Source organism: Pavona decussata, unplaced genomic scaffold (genome assembly GCF_977016875.1).
Source record: "Pavona decussata unplaced genomic scaffold, jaPavDecu1.1 SCAFFOLD_190, whole genome shotgun sequence".
Classification (NCBI taxonomy): Eukaryota; Metazoa; Cnidaria; class Anthozoa; order Scleractinia; family Agariciidae; genus Pavona; species Pavona decussata.
In genome coordinates, this window is record NW_028145599.1 from 2,274,499 (window position 1) to 2,298,850 (window position 24,352).

Genomic DNA, 24,352 nt, shown 5'->3' on the forward strand with positions numbered 1-24,352 from the left:
TATCATTGTTTGGGTTCTGTTCCACTGGGACATCTGAAATAGTTTATAAGCGTGAATAACTTGTTTACTGTCAGAGATAAGCTGGAGTTGCTTAAAAGTCATCGAGCCAAAGTGTTATTAACTACATGTATATAACTTGTGTTAACAACTTTTTAGACAATCTGGGAACTGACAGACAGACTGTCATCAACCACATGCGTCCCAATATACATTTTAAGTCACTCAGTAATTATTATTTTAGGAGCTACTGCCATGAAAATCAAAAAATTTATTAAACAAGAATTTTGGGCTTCAGCTGGTATATTATTCCTAACCTTAAACCGTAAGAGAAGATATTATTCTACCAACCTGACATAAGTATACCCTTAAATAGGCTACCCGAAAGTATATAAAATGTGTCCGCCATTACTCAAACAGCAACTGCTTAAGCAGAGAAATTTTGTGTAGTGGCTTCCCTCTCATGACGTCATCTTATCATCTTGGCGACATCCAAAAAGTGAGAAAAAGCAGTTGAAATGCTCAAGTTCTTCCCTTACTGTAATCGAATATGGCTCTCATTTCAGTTCTAACGAGAGGGGTAGTTTTCTTGAAGACAATTAGGGATGATTCTCAGTGAAGTGAAAGGATACGATGACATCACAATTTTCTACTCAGCCCAACTCTCCTTGTAGTTCACGGACATTTTTGTATTGTGTGATGGAGGAAAACCGAATGTGGAAATTACGCTTGAAATAGTTTAGCTTACCATTGGAATTACTTGTACTTAAAATTTGGCATGGGTAGTACTTTCTTCCTTGATGCTTTTGAATGCTGTTAGAAAAAAGGAAACTAGGTAAGATAAAATTTTGAATTACAGTAGCACTTTAATATTATGTAATTTTTAAACCTTTCAAGACTAAAACAGCCAGCTCATACTTGTGTGTACTAATGGTTGACGATTTTTTCGTGACCCTTATTTATAACACAGGAAAAGATGGCCGTGATGGACAGGATGGTAGAGTTGGAGCAAAGGTCAATTGTTTTTTTTTTCTTCTTGCTTTTGTTGATGTTAGTAGAATTTAGTTTTTACCTTTTTTTCTCATTTGTCAGGGAGACAAAGGTGAAGTAGGGATGCGAGGACTGGATGGTAATCCTGGTATTAAGGTACATGTACTCATTATTGTTTTGTATTTTATTGCACATGTAAAGATGACTATTGTCTATGATTACTATCCTGCATTGAGTGAAGAAATCACTTCTTTCCACAAGTCGTCATTCAAATATTTTAGGTTCTCAATTAATTTGAGTTCTGTCTCAATTATGGACTTAAAAATGATAGACTGTACAATTGTATAAAGAGAATGTTCTCAGGATCGCAATACGGTTAGTCCCCTGTGCAGATGCTCCTTGGGCTAGTCACGCAATCTCATAGGGGATGATTGGTTTTGAGCGTTGTTCATATGACTTCACTTTCCCGGGGTTTCAGCTTGTCCCACGCCTTTTCCTTGCTCCTGACCATTTGCGAATCAAACAATGGCAGTAAGCGAAAACCAAAAACTATGTTAAAATAATCGGACTTACAGTGTGAATTTTGAGATAAAAATTGGCATCATGGTACCTATTTAGTAATTGTTTATTTTCAAAATCTGAAGTAGGAAAGGATATGCAAAATTTTCATCCTTGTAGCACCTTAAAGTTTGTTGAGGCATTTGAAAAATACCGGTAGACTATTCCACAGTAAGTAATGAAGAGGCTTGAATTGAACTATAGTTCATACTGGCTGATCACAAATAACATACACATGTAATAAAGTCGCACATTCAGCTTTTTTGTCAAATAAAGAAGAACGTAGCTTGTTATTTTTGAAAAAAAATAAAAGGGACCTACACAAAAGAGCCTGTACAGATGGTTGAAGGATTTCTCATGTTTACTCGACCATGAAAAGTAAAGTTAATGCTGTCTTGTTTTATTTAACATTGTGCTCACTCCAGGCAAAAGTGGGTGGGCCAGGCAAATTTTGGGGTACTAAATGTTTAATATGAATTTTTCATCGCCATGTAGCTTTCAGGGGTATTCCTCTGGTTCTTTTTGCTCTCTGTGGTTTAATTATTTTTCTGCGTCTTATAAAGCTATGCAGGAATAGTTTTTGCTGTTTACGAATACAACTTCTCCAAAATATACATGGTCCATGTGTGAGAACTTCACAGTTCTAACAATGAAACCATCAGGGTTTAAAACCAGGTTTGTCCAGTTAAATGACTGCTACCTAGGTTTAATAGCACTGGCCTTCACTCATATTTGCATATGCAATATGTGATATGTGATTAAATAAACTTACTTACGGTAATTACTTACATGTACTTACATACTTAGTTATAAACTTTGAAGTAAAAACCCTGATGACTCAACAGTGCCATTCATTGATAGATTGGCTCTCAGTAAAGAAAGATGAATGAACGCCAAAATAACCACTTTAACTGATCACAACATTTAAAAATGTGCACAAAACAAAGAATAAAGTGATCAGAACTCAAAGCAAATTCACCTTAATAGGCCAAGTGCAGAGAAACACATGTGAGCGAGTATCAAGTGGGTTCTTTTTTATTCCTAATTAGTTGACAAATTGGCTCATTTTTTAACCAATCTCATATCACAGGAAAGTACAGTAAAACTAAAGCGAGTGTCAACTACTTTTGACATTCAACTGAAAATACTATAAATTGTAATTAATTTTACTGAAAATTAAGTTTTCTGTTCACTGAGGGCGAGAAAGGATCTCCTGGAGACAAAGGATCACAAGGAGAAAAAGGACAACCAGGGCAGAAAGGAATGCCGGGAACATGTGATGCAAAGGTGGTGAAATGTTTATTCTTCTTTGTTCATCATTCAGTATAAACAAGTGTAAGCAAAATTCAGTTGGCCTTTACTGTAATTATCCAATCTTGAAATTTTTTTCTTGCTTTGTGTATACCACTGTTCAAATTAATTGAAGCTTTAGCTAATATGCTGTTCGGTATAATAAGCCATTTTTCTGCTCAACTAAATTAAAGCTTTAGCTCATTATTTTTCTGTTCATGATATGTAGTATGACAAGCTATTTTTCCTCCTTTGTGCATCTCAGGGTTCATCTTCCAGTAAATCAGCTTGCTGTGCAGCTGGTAAGAACATTTATCTCATACATTACGTTTACAATCCTATTATAACTTTGAAAACGTTGATCGCTCTCACAGAACTTTTTACGCAGTCTCATTGTTCTTAAACATATCAAACAGTTGTTTTCACTTTTTTTTCTTTCTTGAAAAATTCTAAAACTTTACTTGTTGAAGCTTTTATTCTGGATTTAATCAACGCTTCTTTATGATATTTTGACATTCGAGTTCAGGTCAATTCCATTTCTCACTTCAGATTTGGGAAACTGATTTTCTAATAGCTTCCGATTCCTGCTGCGAGAACTCAGGTTTCTCTGTTCCAGGACTGCCTGTGACGGTCACTGACTCAATAATACGATATCCGCTGGGTTCGCATAGGTCATGGAAAACCTGGAAAGTCTTGGTTTTAATTTGTTTACTATGGAAAGTCATTATGGACAAAAATTAAACAAAAAGGAACCAGGAAACACATTTTCACTCAGTAGAAATACCTTATTATAGGAAATTAACGCGAAATTTTAAAAATTCGCGTTAATTTTGTTAACGTTAATTTTTGCGTCTTAAATTAAGTGGTGCATTAATTTCCAAGACCTTAATTTCCACTATTTTCGCACCAAATTCTCGATACACTTCAGAAAGGGGAAAAAAAACACCGTTTTATCAGGGTGGACATCCCCGGTATGATGGACACTGTGAAGAACGCTCGAAATGTTCAGTTTTTCTGGCTTAACCCCAACGTTTAGGAACAATTCCACGAACATTGTTTGCATTTCAGATCTTTACACTAAGTGTTAAAAGAAATTTTGTTCCTGTAGTCTCAACAAATTCTGTCTTTTTTGTGGCAGTCGCGTTAATTTCCTTTATTGGGAAGTAATTTTTCCTGCAATTCACGTTAATTTAAGTCGCGTTCATCTCCAATACCTTAATTAGCACGAGCGTTAATTTCCTATAATAAGGAAAAAAGTCGCTTTTTGACACTGTAAAATTCAATCGCTTTATCATGGAAAACTTGCAAAGGTCATGGATAGTCATGCGTTTTTAAAAGCCCAAAAGAGTACGAACCCTAGATATCTTTTTCACGTATTCCATCACATTGATTCCATCATTACACATACGTTTGACGCACTTCTGCAAATTTTATGCCTCGATATACATGTAGTTTTATTGGCCACAATCCTATAATGCCACATTTGTACATTGTTACACTGAACAAAGGAGTCTCTCTCTGAAACCAACAGAGGGAAGACAGGCGGCTTAATGAAATGATGCAATTATTGCAATATAACGTAAAATCCCGGTTTTCACTAAAACCTAATGACACCACCTTTTCTTTCCTTTTAAGAATGCTTCACTGGTTTTCACTTCTTTGAAAAACTTCAGGACCTACCAACCCGAGGAGCAACAGATGTGGAACATTTCACCATTGATGGAAGTCTGTTTCTTGCTTTTGCCAACTACCGTGGCGACATTAGAAAGCTCAAGACAAGCTCCATGATCTACAAGATGGACAAATCAACTAAAAAATTTATTTTGTACCAGAGCCTGCAAACAAGAGGCGCGTATGGTCTTGAGTACTTTTCAATCGCTGGTAAACATTTCCTCGCTGTGGCCAATCATTACGATGGAACCCACCTACTGGACTCGGTTATTTACCAGTGGAATGGAAAGCTGTTTGTCGTCTTTCAGGGAATATCTACAAAAGGAGGAAGCCACTTCGCTTTTTTCATGATAAATAGTGAAAAGTATCTCGCAGTAGCAAACTACTATGATGGCAGAACCCAGTCCACAAAATCAGTCATCTACAAATGGAGCAGCGGAAAGTTTAACAAGTTTCAGGAGATAGCAACTGAAGGAGCCATAGGATGCACGGCGTTTGTAATAAACAATGACACTTTCATCGCTTTTGCAAACCATTACAACCCCCAGCAGAAGTATTCTGTTCAGTCCACTGTGTTCAAGTGGTCAGGAGGACACTTTGTTAAACAGCAGTCTCTTCAGACTTATGGAGCATTCGATGTGAAGTCCTTTAACATCAATGGTCACACATTCCTCGTATTTGCCAATCATCACTCTGGAAGCAGCCACAACACCAACTCGTTCATTTACAAGTGGAATGGTAACAAGTTCGCTCTGTTTCAGTCCATTTCTACTCGTGGAGCCATCGCTTGGCATCCATTTGTGATCAGCGGTCAAACGTACCTAGGTTTGGCCAATCACTACGATTCCAGTCAGAAATACAACACACACTCCGTTGTGTACCAGGCCTCTGGAGCGCGGTTCATTAAGTACCAAGAGATTCCAACATACGGAGCGTTTGGTATAACGTCATTTGAGTACAAAGGTCATACTTACTTGGCAGTGGCAAACCATTACAGCCCGAAATACAACATAAACAGCGCCCTGTACAAGTGGGTGTAGAGCCAAGAACGAAAGATCTGGATCCAAGCTTAAAATAACTTATCATTAGCAGTAGAATGAAAGCTTTTTGTTTGCTGACTTATAATACACAACAGGGAAGGATTTGTTGATTTTGCAATGATGAATCAGTTTGGGAAAACGTTGTGAATAGAACAATAAAGTTAATACATAGTATTCTTGATAGGCAATCGCATAAAGTCCAAGGAATAGTGGAGATACAAAATCAGATTCGGTTAATAAGTGCTCGCCTAGTTTTGATGCAGAATTACTTTCTAGAATTAACAATAAAGCTGTGTTTGGATCATAAAACACTTGTCTACAGTTTATCACCTGAATTTTGCGTGGAAACTCAGTTCAAGAGTTTGAGTAAATCGAAAACAGCAACAAAAAAAACAAAAACAGCCTTAAGTAAAAACACTACCCTGACTTGCTGCCGGTGAGATGATAAGAAACTTTGACTGGAAACCGGTAGTAGCTAGGGTAAACAAACACAAGAAAATGTCAAATATGTCATCGTTGTGCTTACGATTTGCGTCAGTGTTTGATTGGACTCTGTCACCGTTATGGCCGGATGTTGCGGGAAAAAAAAATAGCCTCGCTCGCGGACGAAATAAAAAGGGTTGCGGAAAAGGAACACGGTCAGAGGAAAAATAGCGCAACTTTTGGAATAATAGGGCGGATGACGGGAAAAAATATTCATAACACAGCTTTCCATTTCCGAGGCATGATGTCGTAAAACGTAAATGACTGTTTCTTGGTTTGTTGAGTAGATTAACGATGCAGAGAATGTCCAACAGTTTAAAAAATTACACAGTGGTAAAGGGAACGAAAAAGTGAGAAACCGATATATAGTCTCAGAAAAAAATCGGACCGCGAAAATTCTTGCCTCTTGGATTCTTTACTATCACCTCTATCAAACTTATTAGGCGGTCGGAACTGAATCCTGATAAATCGTCTGTACTTAGGGAGGGTAGGGTGGAAGGGGACGCATTTACGTGGCCATTTCAGCTGTGTTTTCGCAAGGCGGTGCACGCAATTTAAGGCGTTGTAGTTGTCTTGCTGCCCGAGATTGACAAGATTGTAGTTTATTGACTACAGTAAAATCGTGAATCGTTTTGAGGCTCTTTTTTTTCTTGTAGATTCAGAGCGATTTAGAACCTGTTAACTTTGATTCTGAACGTGTTCACTTTTATTCTGACCTCCTTAATCTTGAACTTTCGAAACAGAAGACGGCAAAATATCGCTGCTTGACTAACGTGACACCAACCTTTTCTTCTTAAGAACATAGCGAAGAGTAGCCAAGTTGAAACCAGGAATTAAGAAAATTTAGCTGTCACGCTAGCTGATCACGCAAGAACAATTTGCCTTAACCTAAAATCGTTCAACATTCATTATTAGGGGTGGGGTGGGTTAGACAAGGTTCCCTGAGATCGAGGTTGCTCAGTACGGCGCTCCAGACAGATCAGTGCTCCCACACACGTACACTGTGAAATATTTCGGTCAAGTTTTCAAAATTTTGTAAGAGGTTACTGTCCTTGTCAATCGTCAACTCTGTGGCTAAAATATTTTAGGGAAAACTTACAAAGATTTTAGTCATTCCGTGGATCGGGATGCAGCATAAGGACCCTTCGCTGAAAAACATCAGTTTTCTTGTTCATTTAGTTTCACCAAAAAATGTCTTAAACCTCTGCTATTATTTTCCAATCACACATTAGTAACTGGGTGCAAGTAAGCTGGCGAAGAAGTTACTTCCTTGAAAATGATGTGTGATTCTTTCAGTTACACAGGCATTTTCGGAAAATGAAATCCGAGTCGTACCAACAGGATGTCGAACCACAGTATAACCTTCCGATTACTGGTTTGGATGCTCTACCACTGAGCTACAGGAGACTCGTGAGAGCTAAGGCCATTAAACTAGGTTCATGGGACAAACATCCTGCATAGCTCTGATTTGAGTGTTGATGTGTGGCATATATATGCACAATGGGATAAATGTGATGGTATATTTTAAGGTTGGTGAATACATGAGAATGATGTATGGGTGATTCAGTCAGTGACACAGGTATACTTAGGAAATGAAAATCCAAGTTCTCCCAACAGGAGTCGAACCAATCACCTTTGGATTACTAGTTCGGAATTACTACTTTGTGCATTGTTTTAAACTTTGAATATTTTTAATAAACTTTGACCAGTTAAAATTCTCGTTGAACCAGAAGCAATTAATTTTATTTCGCTTCTGTTTTAATTACGGCGTAAATCGTCTTTGGAACAACTGGGTGTCAAAGTCTTCTATAGTACAGTAGCCTGACTAGAGAGAGCAAATATCCAGTCACGAGAATTTAGGAATGATTGATCTGTCCCCATCCCAATTTGTCAACAGAATATTAAAACGATCTTTATCAAAATACACGTGATATGTTTCAATTTCTATCTTCAAAGGAAAACAGTGTTTCAGAGTTTTATCTACGGAGTGCTGCATAAGCGTTTAAGATACCGTTAGAATTATTATTAGAAAATTCTACTTGGAAAACACCCTGGGTGAGCTTTGGACACATCACGAAAGAGCAAAAAATTTGCACGGATATATTTTTGTGATTCAGACGTCTTGCATGAGTGCCTCAAATATCAGTTTAAACCATGACAAAATAACCGAGTGAAAATATCACTTTCATAGGAAATGGTGTTTTTGTGCAGATAGTTAAGGCGAAAATAACCAATTTTTAGCCAAAGTACCTCTGTTTCTTGCACGTCAGTAGTGGCACACAAATATGACGTCAACAGTTATCATATCAGACAATTTTGTTTTGACAGTGGTAAATAAGCATAGCAAAATGACTCAAACATCGTAAACAAAAGGTATTCCGTCTCGTATTTTCGTGTTCCTAATATGATGAAAAAATAATAAAGGTTAAGAGCAACACTTTTTTAACTTTACACGATCTTTTTTTATCTCTGAGTTCCTGGATGAAAATGTTTCGCTCGTTCTTCTTGTTGGCTTTGCGCCGTTGCATTCCCATACAAATCGTTATAATTCAACGGTTCTCTTATATTTAGCTTTGGCTGGCTGTACTCTTGAGCGACCCTAAAATTTCCTCAGTCAAATCACTATAGTTGGACGCTGTCGTAAGCGACCACCTCTCGTAGGCGACCGCCACCACCTTAAGAGATGAAAGTTTTCAATTTTCGATGCTTCTTTTTCCGAACCAGTGTTTATCATTTAGTGTAGACGAGTTAAAAATAGTAATAATTAAAGTTTGTTTTGACACATAACACCACCAAATTATATTCGTTTTATCTGACTAGTGATAGCTCATACATTTCTTGACATAATTTAATTAAACAGTAATTTCATGTTCATTTGCACATTACTAAATTGGGAGTTTGAAAGAAGTCATTCCTTCAAGAGCTTGAATTTTTCAGAACCCAAATCACCATTCAACAAACGAACAAACGAACCCACAGTTGACTACCCATTGTAAAAAAAAACTGTCATTTTATTTTTCGTAAGTAATAAAGGTTTGGTTAGTATATAAACTGTGATCGGACACAATGTACTTGCCTCACTTTTCAAGCTAGTTAGTGGTTGCAGGGAAACTGAAAAATCAAATATAATTAACAAATCATTTTACTTTCACAACCAGTAGAAGCGCCAAGCAATTAATGAATTCCACAGGTTTCAAGTGAATTTGCATAAATATTGGTTGCACGTGATGCAACCAACTCATGAACTTCCATGGGTTTTCCGCAAGCAATCTCGTCCTTAGAGTGTGATGCCCGACCGAGGCCACGATTTTTGATGGTAACCAAAATTATTCCCACCTCTGAAAATTTGATTGACAATATCTATGAAATTCTTTTCGCTACTTGCTTAGCTTCAGATAGTGAAATGATGGAACAAGGCATGGTAACTTTTCCCGTTATCATCAATTTATTCCTTTCCTTTTATTTTGGCGCAGAACGTTCTAAAAAAAAGGGTGGAAATCGATTAAATCGCCACTGAAAAATATCTTTTCGCATTATAAACAATTGATCTAAAGAACATATAATAATAATAATAATAATAATAATAATAATAATAATAATAATAATAATAATAATAATAATAATAATAATAACAATAACAATAATAATGATGATGATGATGATGATGATGATGATGATGATGATGATGATAATAATAATAATAATAATTTTCAATTTCCCATTTTAATTTACCTTTCCCCATTCCCAATTCCCCGTTCCCAGTTCCTCCTTTTAGTAACATCAGGTTATTTATCAATAAAATTTTCAGAACTAATTAACAAACCTTTTTGAGCGGAACAAGTCAGGCTGTTTGTTTGTCGAGTTTGAGCGTTATATTGATCTCTCATGAAGAACAGTTCCGATTCATAAATTAAACAACAAAGTTTACTCTGGCATTGTCTCAAGTTCTTGTCCTCCACTTTTTCCTAAGTCGATTTTTCAAGTCACTTTCAATCGTCGATCCCCTGTCTCACAATCAGAAGGAGCGGCATAAGAAATGATTGCAGTCTAAGAACCGCAATAAATGAATAACCCAATAAATTTATCGGTAGGTTTTCGACTCTTGAAATTGTTTCAGCCGCCACAAAATTAAAACCAAGGCTCTGAGAAGCCAACTAAATTCTTGGGTGAAGTTCTGTGAGCGATTTAGTTGCGTTGTTGATATTGCACTCAACGGAAAAAAACAACGACAATTAATTTAATAGCCAGGCAGCCTTTTTGCCACATCTGTATCGATCATATCCCTTGAATTCTTCCTGAGTAATCGGTCTTGTGTCTTAACTTTCACTTCAACAAATTTTTCTTTACGATTCATCTTAATCTACAATTATTTCACTTCGTTTTCCTGAAACATTGTTAATTTGACATGCTTGCTCCCTCCCCACCCCACCCACTTCCCCGTACAAAGATGTAAAAAAATGACACATCATCACAAAGGACAAAGTGTTTTTGCATTCGAGGTCACGGTTTCTAAGCTGAAATAATAAAATTGATGATTGACATTGATCAAAAGTAAAAGGGTTATGTATTTGGTCATTCAGGTGTAAAATACAAAGAATCAAAGAAGATTGCATTACGTACTTCACTATTGAAATCACTCAGAGTCACCCCCAGGTCACCCCCCCTTCTCTCCACCCTCTCACTCCACCCACCCTCCTTAATTGTTGATGTAAACATCATAAACAAGAACTTGAATTTTCGCGTTCATCAGTCAAATAAACCAAAGAGCGGAAGTCTTTTTTACTGAGCTACACGTTGAATATTACCATTTGACTTCTGAGGAGAGAGGATCAAAATGTTTCGCTTTTTCTTCGTGTTGGCGTCAGGCGTTTTCTTGGCGGGTTCTTTCGGAAAAAAGGAGAGGAAGTCTGCAAAACAGGTAACGCCTGAGAAATGAGTTGCATATATATAGCTAACAATTTTGGAAGCGGTCTGTGAAGTGGTTTCTCGCACTTTTTGTTTTTAAAAAAAAATCTATCATCGTGAATTAAAAACTCGCCTCTAAATTTTGGCGCTGTACCACTTTAAACTAAAAGTGGAACTATTTCTAGAAGGGTATATTCAATTTGAAAAAGCAAAACTTGGGAAAAACTGATTTATCCAGAATTTTGGAAATTAACTCATAGCTATCCAGTCCCCTGGGCAGTGTAGCACTCTGCGCCCTTCTCCTCTCCTCCTCCCCACAAAATTCGCTGTCCAGTCTCCACGCATTGTAGAAACGCCTGGCTAAGAATTTGTGCCGCAAAGGTTTTGAAGAAACTTAATTACGTTTGGTTAATGTTCGTAAGAGAACAGAATTTGATCTTCAGAATACAAGTATAATTCCAACGATTTTTAGCGAGGATTAGGGGCTGCATGGTGAAAGATTGATGGTTGATAATTATACTCAGAGCGGGATTTCTCGGGCCAAGTAAGGACTATGTACATGTAGGACTGTGCGAATTTTTGTCTACACCATACACTGAGGAATTGATTATTTTCGTTCTGGTCGGTTTGGAATTTCGTTATGTTTTAAGTGAGAAAATATTGCATTGCCTTACAATGCGATCAATCACTTGAATTGCAAACAAAGTAAACTTATAATCATAAAATTATGACAGAATCTTATCATTTGGGTGGCATACGTGTACTTGCAGTCTTTTATGTTTCTAAATTATAGACTAATGTACCCACAAGCAAATCAAAGAGCTGTGAAGCTGTTTCTCAAGCCTGTGGCTGTAAAGATGGTAAGTAAATTGAAAATCTTTATATTGTTATTATGCTGAGGGACCAATCAATTCCTCTCGATCTGTTGTTTACAAGTCACTGTTGACCTTTTGATCCCTAAGGCCATCCCTTTTTTTCTCCATTTGCCATCCACGTTACCCTAGATAGGATAGCAGACTTAAATGTGGTTTTTGGGCATGTGTGCCAAACGTTTGGTATTAGGGAGTTGAATGCGTATCAAAGAGAAGTCATAGTGCAATTTGCGCAGAAGAAAACTGATGTGTTCGTAAACCTTCCAACTGGTTATGGAAAGTCACTTATTTATCAAGCTCTATTGTTTGTTTACAATTCAATTCTTGAAGCTGCTGGTCACTGATTGTTGTTGTGGTTTCGCCGCTTGTAAATCTTATGAAAGACCAGGTAGACAAATTGGCAAATCTTGGAATTCTTGCCGCTTCTCTCAGTGAAATCACTGAATTATATCAAACACGAGTTTACCCGAAGTTGGGAAACGGCTCCTGATTGGTCCGCAGTCGACGAACGGAAGTGGCTGTTCGTTTCAGCAGACGTCCGTGGGGCAGGAACGCATGACGAACCCCTAAGAACTTCTGCGTGGGAGGCTATCCATGTCTTCATGTAGGACTAATATTTTACTGTTGTGGCTCAGTATTGTGGCAAACTCTCTCAGCTGCAAAGTGACTCAGAACATTGTTCTGTATAAAAATGACAGAATTTGTTATTCTTAGGCAGTGACTGAGTTCTCAGTTATTTTTTTTTTGAGAGGGGGGGGGGGGGGTTGGAGGACACAATGTCATAGTTGGTGTTTGATGAATCAAAAAAGGGTGTAAATGTAGCAGGGAAAATGGAGGGGCTAAAATATTTTGACTTTAAATAGCAAAATTTACCATAATACCAAGAGTATATACATAAAGCACCATATAAAAATATGCCTGGATAAACAGGGAAAGCATTTACAATACATGAACTAAAAGTATATGTATAGGATTGCTTTGAAAGGTTCTTGAGTATTATTGAGGATTTTAGTAAATTTTCATGACGTGAAATTCAAATTGCGGCGTACAATGCATCAAGGGTAGAAATCAGGGCCTTTAACATAGCTTTGTTAGAATTCTCCCTGCAGTTTGGCTGAATTAAAACATTTGTTCATGACAGAATTTAAGGATGTGATGGTTTTATATCTTGTGAACTGTGTTTTTGACACCATTCTTTCTATTTTCCTTCTCCTCACCTTCTTTACAAATGGCAAATGGTATTTAATATTTAGACAGCAGAACTTACAATTCTGTTTTGTTCTCAGTCTTGTACATGTAAAAGAAATCCAGACTTTGAGGTGGCTTTGCGAAAACTCAAGATTGTGATATCCGCAAAATAAATTGACCACAATTTTGTTTAGAACAGTAAACTGTATTTTTGGAGAAACTAATTTCACCTGTCCTTTCTAGGCTTTCCAACCTCTTCATACCTTAAGGCTTTTATTGCTGATCCTGTTCTCTTTCTTCTTCCCAACTATTATGAGCTCCAGTGTTTTAATTTTCCCCTTTTTTAGATGTTTTGGTCAAAAAGGTACAATGTACAGTAAACTCTCTCATGGCGACCACTTCTCGTAAACGACCACCTTATGTAAGCAACCACTTTGTAAACAATCATTTTGTTTCTCAGTTAAACACTGTTTCAAAAGCTTTCTTGTACGCAACCTCCACTCAAATTTCGTATGGGACCGCGACCACTTTTTAGGCCAGAAATTACACGTCATATTCTTTTGTTTTCTGTTTCTGGTAAGCGACCACCTAACACGCATGATCGTAAGTAAATCATTACCCAGAAGTGACAGACCTTCAGTTTTTAATGACGCTACCCCAGACTGCTGACAGATAATAACAGTTTACAGACAAAGAAGATGGCTATAATTAGATCTGTAGGGAAACGGGAATTCTTACAGTGATCTGTTCCAAAATGTTATACAAAGTCTCATCAGAAGAATGAATAGATGTAAAAAAAATCAAATAAATTAGTTTCTATTGCCTAATGTTAGTTGCTAAGGTAATATTTTTATGCATTAGCCAAGTAATTAATCAGTCAGTATTAGGCTTATTTTGTTGACCTTTCCCGTAAGCGACCACCTCCTGTAAGCTGAAACCACTTTGTCATGCCCCAAGGGTGGTCCAGACGAGAGAGTTCACTGTAGTTGCTTGCTGCATGTAAATACCAAGGATTTTAATTTAGAAAATTTTGTTTAAATACTAGTAAAATAAATTGTCTTTTGATGTCCATTATCAGCTCATGAATTGTTGCATTAGCAGTGGCATGAATTGTGTCTGTGGATTAAAATTATTTCTAAGAACCAGCTTTACTTGATGTATATATCCCAAGTCTCACAGTGTTTTACCCTTTGATATGTTGTGTTAAGTTTTAATCTGTCTTTTACTGTGAATAATATTTCCTTTAATTTTTTGCAGGGAAGGATGGAAAAGATGGGCAAAATGGTGTGTGTTCAACAACTTCAAAAAAAGTGTTATTAAACATAGATACCTAATGAAGGCTGCATTTACAGCCTGTATGTAACCTGAGCCTTATTAAATGTTTCAGGAATCTTTTTGTTTAGAATTGTGCTGCACAGATAACTATTGGTTAAATAAATGGCAGCTTTAATTTGATAGTGGCAGTAGTCGTTTTGTAATTTTCCTGACTTAACATAATTTTGCATTTTTAAAATTTAGTTGTATTTTTACTGTTAATTGCTTACATTGTTATGTTAGGTATTTATGGAAATGCATCTGTGTGTTATTGTCATGGTGCCCTGTGTGAGGTTGCTTTTAACAGCATTAAACTTGTCTTGATAAAAGCCATCCTCACTTGCTTTGGCATTGAAATTCACATACATGTAATGTTATCTTTAGGCTTATACATGTAAGTTATTTAAATATTTTGGAAATTTACATGTACAGTTGACTGCCGATGACTCAAACCCTCACTATCTCAAACCTCCCACTAACTTGAACCAAAATGAATTTAAATCTGGATTTCCCCTGGATTTTCGTTGTACAGCCTGTGCATTGACTTTAATTCGACCCTTCGTAACTTGAGCCCTCGATAACTCGAACCTTTCGCTAACTCGAAGCAATTTTCGTTTCCTTTCAGGTCATTTTCCATACAATTTTACCCTCAATAACTTGAAGCGTGCTTGTTTATGAAACCTGCAAAGTTTGCACTGCCTCAGGTCTTCTCCTGCTGCTCTACTTTGTTTTGTTTCACATTACGTTATGTTACATTCTGATTTAATTTATAATTAATTTTAGCAGTACATTATTGTTCCATTTTCACTCGACTTTTCTATGATTAAATTTCATTAAAATTTACATGTATGAAGAGAAATACACTGACATTAAACAACGTCGTTTTTCCCTTATTTCCGGTCATTTGTTCTCAACTCCCGATAACTCGAACCTTTTTCAATTTTCGGGAAAGATTCGGGTTATCAGTTGTCGACTGTATGATCAATCATTATGTAATTTTATAAAGTTAACTCAGATTTCATTGTTTTCTTTATCTCAAGTAATTCCGACCATGGATGCATGCAAGCTAAGAAATTTTAATAAATGATTAGTAGAACTTCTACTTCATTTTAACTCTTCTCTTGTAAATTTTACTATGCAAGTTTCTAATAATTATAAAATCAACTTATGTGGGTGTCAATATCATTTTGATTTATTTTTACTTTCACAGGGAAAGACGGACGTGATGGAGTGAATGGTGATTTAGTCAATTTTTTTCAAGTGCTTTTAATTAATAATGAGATGCCCTAGTAAATTTTCATTTTAATAATTATGTATAATTTAATATTGTTATTTCAATCATTGGGTGGGATGAGTACATCACAACTTATCATTGTTGGCACAAACTCAGTGTATACATGTATAATTATATTTTCCTTCCATCTTACCTGTGTGTTGTAAGCATTCAGGTTGGCCCTGGAGATTTTCATCACTTTATAGTGTAAAAAATAGAATTAAATAAATAAAAGTAAAAATTGGAAACAAAATAAGGGATGTTGATGGGGCTCAATTTATTGAAATGGTAGAATCTTTTGTTCAGTAGATAAAAGAAAATCTGGCCAAAATTCAGGCCTCACTGTTAGTACAGTGTAGTAATTGGTAACATACATGTATTCATTGCTGGCTAATACTGTGATAGTGACCTGTAATCATGAAGAAACAAATAAATAGTTTGTATTGTTTGGATTCTGAACCACTGGGACATTTGGAATAGTTAATTTAAACATAAATTATTCAAACAGCAACTAGTACTTGAGCAGAGAAATTTTGTGTACATAGCCGCTTCCCTCTCATGATGTCATCTTATCATCTTGGTGGCATCCAAAAGTGAGAAGAAGCAGTGGAAATGCTCAAGTTCTTCCCTTACTTTTATCGAATACATGTACATGTATGTGTGCATAGCTCTCATTTCAGTTCTAACGAGAGTGGTACATGTAGTTTTCAAGACAATGGGGATGAATCTCAGTGAAGTGAAGGGATAAGATGACATCCCAATTTTCTACTCAGCCCAACTCTCTATGTGGTTTGCGGACACTTTTGTATTGTGTAATGGCGGCAAACTGAATGTGGAAATTAGGCTTGAAATATTTGAGCTTACATTGGAATTACTTGTACTTAAAATTTGGCATGGGTATAGTACTTTCCTCCTTATAAAGACTTTGGAATGCTTTTAGAAAAAAGGAAACTAACTAAAGGAAAAATTTTGATTTATAATGGCACTTTAATATTGTGTAATTATTAAACCGTTCAAGAATGAAACATTCAGCTCATATACTTGTGTGTACTAATAATTGATGACTTTTTCATGACCCTTATTTATAACACAGGAAAAGATGGCCGTGATGGACAGGATGGCAGAGCTGGAGCAAAGGTTAATTGTTTTTTTTCTTCTTCTTGCTTTTGTTGATGTTAGTAGAGTTAAGTTTTTTTACTTTTTTTTCTCATTTATCAGGGAGACAAAGGTGAAGTAGGGATGCGAGGATTGGATGGTAATCCTGGTATTAAGGTACATGTACTCATTGTTGTTTTGTATTTTATTGCACATGCATGTAAAGATGACTATTGTGTATGATTACTGTCCTTCATTGAGTGAAGTAATAATAATCACTTTTTTCCACAAGTTGTCATTCAAATATTTTGGGTTCTCAATTAATTTGAGTTCTGTCCCACTTTATATGGACTAATAAAAATAATGAATACAGACTGTACATGTATAAAAAGTCAGAATGTTCTCAAGATCGTAATACAGTAAGTTCCTTGTGCAGATGCTGTTTGGGCTAGTCACGCAATCTCATTAAGAAGAGGATTACATGACAAACCTGAAGACAATATGCCATAACACAATTGAAAGAGTTTTAGGGTGCATTTGATTGACCCTAATTTCTGGAATAGGAATACATGCAATGATGACAGTAACTCCCTCATAACAGGTTTTTTGAGTTACTGGAGTACAAAATGGCTCTTCAATTAATTATCATACATCAGCGAAAGTTTGCTGAAATGTCATCCCAAATTTACTTAAAAAGAGAAATATAACAGCTATAATTTCCGCTTTAATTCTTATTCCAGAGTACAGTCAATGGAACACAACCTTTGAGTGTGTTTAGTTGTTCCAGGAGTTAAACTATGAGGAGAAAAGTGATACCTTTGTAATGACATCTGCAAATGGTTAGACTTTCTAGTCTTCTTGGATAAGGACGATAAATCGTAGGTCCCACCTCACAACCCCAGTTAATGATTACTTTGTGGGACGTTAAAGAACGCACACACTGTTCGCAAGAGTAGGGGACGTAGTTCCCGGTGTCGTGGTCTGGCCTTCTATCTTTCACACTCATGCTTGGGTTGAGTGGGTGGGTGGGTGGGTGAATATATGGACCGATGCTGATGTCCGATCTCACCCCATAGAATTGTAAACCGCCATGAGACTTGGTGATATGTGCGGTATATATTTAATTATTAAAAACTGAATCATTGTATAATGCAATTCGAGGGATTTGATTGGCTGAGCAGCCATGGTATATGAGCAATTATACCATGGTCAAGATATGGTGGCCACTAAATTGTCTGCTGGTTCTTCTCTCACAGCGATCTCAGTAAGATCTAGCAACATTTCTTGATTATTTTTAATAAAACAATTATTCCACTTGCGCTTGTTGAATATGAGATGATTATAGCCCACTTGGCGCTACGCGCCTCGTTGGCTATCTATCATCTCATATCCAACGCGCGCTCGTGGAATAATTGTTAAGAATTTCGTTCTATTCTATTCATTCTATGACAACATCTGCTCTTTTAACAATAATTATTAGTAATTATATGTATTTTTCTTTTCATCTTTCAGGGAGAGAAAGGTGAAGTGGGGATGTAAGGAAAGGATGGGAATGCTTCCATGAAGGTATTTTTATTTTGTCATTAATAATTATGTAAAAGAAAATTTTAACTTAAATGAAATTCTAAAGTTATTATTTTACAGTAAGCTGTCGTTTCTGTCATCTTCTCCTTCCAGTTCCTCTGAAAGTAAAACAGAGGAAAATTAGCCCCGTTGGTTTTAAGCATTGCGCATATGACTTGAACACTTTCCAGGAGTTTCAACTTGTCCCATCTCTTTTGCTTGCTCCTGGCCATTTGCGAATCAAATAATGGCAGTAAGGGAAAACCAAACACTATGTTAAAATAATCGGACTAAGAGTGTTAATTTTGAGATAAAAATTGGCATCATGGTACCTATTTAGTAATTGTCTATTTCAAAATCTGAAGAGAAAAGGATATGCAAAAGCTTTGTCGTTGTAGCACTTTAAAGTTTATTGAGGCATTTGAAAAAAACTGGTAGACTATACCACAATAAGTCGTGAAGAGGCTATTGAGTTGGACTAGAGTTCATACTGGCTGATGACAAATAACATACATGTAAGAAGGTTGCACATTTAGCTTTTTCGTTCAATTGATGTCAAATAAAGAAGAACTTAGCTTATTATTTTCTTTAAAATGAAATTTACCTACACAAAAGAGCCTGCGCAGATGGTTGAAGGATGTCTTGTTCTATTTAACATTGTGCTCACTCCAGGCAAATTTTGGGGTACTAAATGTTTCATATGAATTTTTCTTCGCCATGTTGCTTTGATATTCCTCTGGTTCATTTTGCTCTCTGTGGTTATTTTTCTGCATGTTATAAAGCTATGCAGGAATAGTTTTTGCTGTTTACAAAAATTAATAATAGAACTCTTCCAAAGTCATGGTCCGTGTATAAGAACTTCACAGTTCTAACAACGAAACCATCGGGGTTTAAAACCAGGTTTGTCCAGTTAAATGACTGCTACCCAGGCACCTAGTTTTAATAGCACTGGCCTTTATGCGATATGTGATATGTGATTAAATAACCCTACTTGCGGTAATTACTTACTTACTTACATACTTACTTATAAACTTTAAGGTAAAACCTTATGACTGAATAGTGCCATTGTTAGATTGGCTTTCCGTAAAGAAAGATGAATTGCCAAAATAACCACTTTAACTGATCACAACATATTTAAAAATGTGCGCAACACAAAGAATAAAGTGATCAGAACTCAAAGCAAATTCACCTTAATATGCCAAGTGCAGGGAAACACATGTGAGTGAGTCACAAGTGGGTTCTTTTTGATTTCTAATTGGTTGATAAAGTGGCTCATTTTTTTAACCAATCTCATATCACAGGAAAGTACAGTAAAACTAAAGCAAGCGTCAAATTATACTTTTGACCAACAAGTGAAAATACTATAAATTGTGTATAATTTCATTGATAATTATTTTTTCTGTTCACTGAGGGCGAGAAAGGATCTCCTGGAGACAAAGGATCACAAGGAGAAAAAGGACAACCAGGGCAGAAAGGAATGCCGGGAACATGTGATGCTAAGGTGGTGAAGTGTTTATTCTCCTTTGTTCATTCAGTATGAACAAGTGTAAAGAAAATTTAGTTGGCCTTTACTGTAATTATCCAATCTTGAAACTGTTTTCTTTCTTTGCATATGCAACTCTTCAACTTAATTGAATCTTTAGCTAATATGCTGTTGGGTATAACAATCCATTTTTCTGCTCAACTACATTAAAGCTTTGCTGTTGATGATATGTAGTATAACAAGCTATTTTTTTTCCTCCTTTGTGCATCTCAGGGTTCATCTTCCAGTAAATCAGCTTGCTGTGCAGCTGGTAAGAACATTTATCTCATACATTACGTTTACAATCCTATTATCACTTTGAAAACGTTGATCGCTCTCTCAGAACTTTTTACGCAGTTTCATTGTTCTTAAACATATCAAACAGTTGTTTTCACTTTGTTTTCTTTCTTGAAAAATTCTAGAACTTCACATACATGTATTAAAGCTTTATCCTAGGTTTACATGTAATCAACGCTTGTTAATGATATTTTGACATTGGAGTTCAGGTCAATTCCATTTCCCACTTCAGATTTCTTTTAGTTAGCTTTGATTTATAAATTTGGGAAACTGATTTTTTCTAATAGCTTCCAATTCTTGCTGCGAGAACTCAGGTTTCTCTGTTCCGGGACTGCCTGTGACGGTCACTGACTCAATAATACGATATCCGCTGGGTTCGCATAGGTCATGGAAAACCTGGAAAGTCATGGTTTTTAATTGTTGGCCATGGAAAGTCATTATGGACAAATATTAAAAAAAAGGAACCAGGAAACACATTTTCACTCAGTAGAAATACCTAATTATAGAAAATTAACGCGAAATTTTAAAAATTCGCGTTAATTTAAGTCGCGTTAATTTTGTCAACGTTAATTTTCGCGTCTTTAATTAAGTGGTGCATTAATTTCCAAGACCTTAATTTCCCATATTTCGCACCAAATTGTCGATACACTTCAGAAAGGAAAAAGCACTGTTTTATCAGGGTGGACATCCCCGGTATGATGGACACTGTGAAGAACGCTCGAAATGGTCAGATTCTGTGGATTAACCCCAACGTTTAGGAACAATTCCACGAACATTGTTTGCTTGTCAGATCTTTACACTAAGTGTTAAAAGAAATTTGTTCCTGTTGTTTCAACAAATTCTGTTTTTTGTTGTTTGTTTGTTTGTTTTTTGTGGCAGTCGCGTTAATTACCCTCATTTTGAAACTTTAGCACCTCTTTTGCGTTAATTTCCTTTATTGGGAAGTAATTTTTGCTGCAATTCGCGTTAATTTAAGTCGCGTTCATTTCCAATACCTTGATTAGCACGAGCGTTAATTTCCTATAATAAGGTAAATACTGCGCTTCTTGACACTGTAAAATTCAAACGCTTTATCATGGAAAACTTGCAAAGGTCATGGAAAGTCATGCGTTTTTAAAAGCACAGAAGAGTGCGAACCCTAGATGTCTTTCCAACGTATACCATCACATTAATTCCATCATTACGGATAGGTTTGACGCACTTCTGCAAATTTTATGCCTCGATATAAATGTAGTTTTATTGGCCACAATCCTATAATGCTACTTTTGACAACAAACTTCTGTACTCATTTTTTTCTTACATTGTTACACTGAACAAAGGATTCTTTGTCTGAATACATGTTCCTCAAACCAACAGAGGGAAGACAGGCGGCTTAATGAAGTGATGCAATTATTGCAATATAATGTAAAATCCCGGTTTTCACTAAAACTTAATGACACCAACTTTTCTTTCCTTTTAAGAATGCTCCACAGGTTTTCACTTTTTTGAAAAACTTCAGGACCTACCAACCCGAGGAGCTGCAGATGTGGAACATTTCACCATTGATGGAAGTCTTTTTCTTGTTTTTGCCAACTACCATGGCGACATTAGAAAGCACAAGACAAGGTCCATGATCTACAAAATGGACGAATCAACTGGAAAACTTATTTTGTACCAGAGCCTGCAAACAAGAGGCGCTTATGGTCTTGAGTACGTTTCAATCGCTGGTAAACATTTCCTCGTTGTGGCCAGTCATTACGATGGAACCCACCAACTAGACTCGGTTATTTACCAGTGGAATGGAAAGCTGTTTGTCGTCTTTCAGGGAATATCTACAAAAGGTGCGAGCCACTTCGCTTTTTTCATTGTAAATAGTGAAAAGTATCTTGCAGTAGCAAACTACTATGATGGAAGAACCCGGTCCACAAAATCAGTCATCTACAAATGGAGCAGCGGCAAGTTTAACAAGTTTCAGGAGATAGCAACTGAAGGAGCCATGGGATGCACGGCGTTTGTAATAAACAATGACACTTTCATCGCTTTTGCAAACCATTACAACTCCCATCAGAAGTATTCTGTTCAGTCCACTGTGTTCAAGTGGTCAGGAGGACACTTTGTTAAACAGCAGTCTCTTCAGACTTATGGAGCACGCGATGTGAAGTCCTTTAACATCAATGGTCACACATTCCTTGTCTTTGCCCATCATTACTCTGGAAGCAGCTACAACACCAACTCGTTCATTTACAAGTGGAATGGTAACAAGTTCGCTCTGTTTCAGTCCATTTCTACTCGTGGTGCCCTCGCTTGGCATCCATTTTTGATCAGCGGTCAAATGTACCTGGGTGTGGCCAATCACTACGATTCCAGTCAGAAATACAACACACAGTCAGTTGTGTACCAGGCCTCTGGAGCGCAGTTCATTAAGTACCAAGAGATTCCAACACATGGAGCACATGGTATGACGTCATTTGAGTACAAAGGTCATACTTATTTGGCAGTGGCAAATTATTACAGCCCGAAACACAACATAAACAGCGCCCTGTACAAGTGGGTGTAGAGCCAAGAACGAAAGATCTGGATCCAAGCTTAAAATAACTTATCATTAGCTGAGTAATTAAATCTTTTTGTTTGCTGACTTATAATACACAATAGGGAACGATTTGTTAATTTTGCAGTGATGAATCAGTTTGGGAAATAGTTGTGAATGGGACAATAAAGTTAGTACATAGTATTCTTGATAGACAATCGCATAAAGACCAAGGAATAGTGGAGATATAAAATCAGATTCGGTTAATAAGTGCTCGCCTAGTTTTGATGCAGAATTAATTTCTAGAATTAACAATAAACCTGTGCTTGGATCATAAAACACTTGTGTGCAGTTTGTCACCTGAATTTTGCGCGGAAACTTTTTTCAATAGTTTGAGTAAATGCAACCGAAAACTACAAAAAAAAAAAAAAAAAAAAAATCTCAAGTAAAAACACTACCCTGACTTGCTTCCGGTGAGACGATAAGAAGCTTTGACCGGACCGGTAGTAGCTAGAGTAAAGAAACACAAGAAGATATTTCATCGTTGTGCTTACGATTTGCGTCAGTGTTTGATTGGACTCTGTCATCGTTATGCCCGGATGTTACCGAAATAAATCGCCTCGCTCGCGGACGAGATAAGGAGGGTTGCGGAAAAGGAGCACGGTTAGCGGAAAGATATCGCAACTTTAGGAATAATAGGGCGGATGACGGAAAAACATTCATAATACGGCTCCCCATTTCCAAGGCGTGATGTCGTAAAACGTAAATGACTTCTTGGTTTGTTGCGTAGATTAACGATGCAGAGAATGTCCCACAGTTTTAAAATTACACAGTGGTTAAGGGAACGAAAAAGGAAGAAACCGATATATAGTCTCAGAACGAAATTGGACCGCGAAAATTCTTGCCTCTTGGATTCTTTACTATCACCTCTATCAAAGTTATTAGGCGGTCGGAACTGAATCCTGATCGATAAATCGTCTGCACTTAGTGAGGGTAGGGTGGAAGGGGACGCATTTACGTGGCCTTTTCAGCTGTTTTCGTAAGGCGGTGCGCGCATTTTAAGGCTATGTAGTTGTCTAGCTGCCCAAGATTGACAAAATTGTAGTTTACTGAATTCAGTAAAATCGTAAGTCGTTTTGAGGATCTTTTTTGTCTTGTAGATTTAGAGCGATTTGGAACCTGTTCACTTTGATTCTGACCTCGTTACTCTTGAACTGAAACAGAAGACGGCAAAATATCGCTGCTTGACTAACGTGACACCAAAACTTTCTTCTTAAGAACATAGCGAAGAGTAGCCAAGTTGAAACCATGAGCTGAGAAAATTTAGCTCTCACTCTGGTCACGCAAGAACAATTTGCCGTAACCGAAAATCGTTCAACATTCATTTTTAGGGGTGGGGTGGGTTAGACGAGGTTCCCTGAGATCGAGGTTGCTTAGTACGGCGCTCCAGACAGATCAGATCAGTGCTCCCACACACGTAGACGTTAAAATATTTCGGTCAAGTTTTAAAAGCTTTGCCAAAAGAGGTTACTGTCCTTTTCAATTGCCAACTCTACGGCTAAAATATTTATGGAAAACTTACGAAGATTTTAGTCATTTCGTGGATCCGTGGCCCTTCTATGAAAAACATCAGTTTTGTAAAGACTTCTGTTCTTAGCTTGGGCCGTCGTAGCTTTATCAGAAATAAAATACAAACAGCGGTGATAAACATAATAAACTTGCGCATTTTCTATAACTTGACGTTTCGTATGCTAGTCAACATACGTACATTTTCAAAAGTGACCGTTA

General features: G+C 36.7%; 2 protein-coding genes and 2 long non-coding RNA genes across 6 annotated transcripts in view; 3 read left to right on the forward strand and 1 right to left on the reverse strand.

Moving 5' to 3' along the window:
- LOC146462327 (uncharacterized) overlaps window positions 1–5,945 on the forward strand; it is a 40,927-nt gene extending 34,982 nt beyond the window's left edge. The window contains exons 4-6 of the mRNA XM_085085884.1: window positions 2,743–2,832; window positions 3,101–3,137; window positions 4,471–5,945. Coding sequence (XP_084942010.1) covers window positions 2,743–2,832; window positions 3,101–3,137; window positions 4,471–5,546 — 1,203 coding nt within the window. The 3' untranslated portion in view covers window positions 5,547–5,945. The remainder of the gene's footprint in view (window positions 1–2,742; window positions 2,833–3,100; window positions 3,138–4,470) is intronic.
- LOC146462326 (uncharacterized) overlaps window positions 1–22,903 on the forward strand; it is a 76,053-nt gene extending 53,150 nt beyond the window's left edge. The window contains exons 1-5 of one of the 3 annotated variants that reach the window (XM_085085893.1): window positions 12,433–16,718; window positions 16,800–16,853; window positions 19,651–19,740; window positions 19,996–20,032; window positions 21,519–22,903. In XM_085085893.1, the coding sequence (XP_084942019.1) occupies window positions 16,653–16,718; window positions 16,800–16,853; window positions 19,651–19,740; window positions 19,996–20,032; window positions 21,519–22,594 (1,323 nt within the window). In that variant the 5' untranslated portion in view covers window positions 12,433–16,652 and the 3' untranslated portion in view covers window positions 22,595–22,903. Of the gene's footprint in view, window positions 1–12,432; window positions 16,719–16,799; window positions 16,854–18,121; window positions 18,243–19,561; window positions 19,741–19,995; window positions 20,033–21,518 lie in introns of those variants that run through there. The other 2 variants (XM_085085891.1, XM_085085892.1) reach the window with 2 other exon arrangements.
- LOC146462331 (uncharacterized) lies at window positions 1,849–19,267 on the reverse strand. The gene is made up of 2 exons (XR_014857187.1): window positions 18,928–19,267; window positions 1,849–2,004 (listed from the first exon to the last, which is right to left on the reverse strand). It is a non-coding gene; the product is annotated as an uncharacterized LOC146462331 (long non-coding RNA).
- Window positions 10,849–15,658, forward strand: LOC146462332 (uncharacterized). Its single transcript, XR_014857181.1, has 4 exons — window positions 10,849–10,947; window positions 11,728–11,794; window positions 14,252–14,278; window positions 15,519–15,658. It is a non-coding gene; the product is annotated as an uncharacterized LOC146462332 (long non-coding RNA).
- Window positions 22,904–24,352: the final 1,449 nt, after the last annotated feature.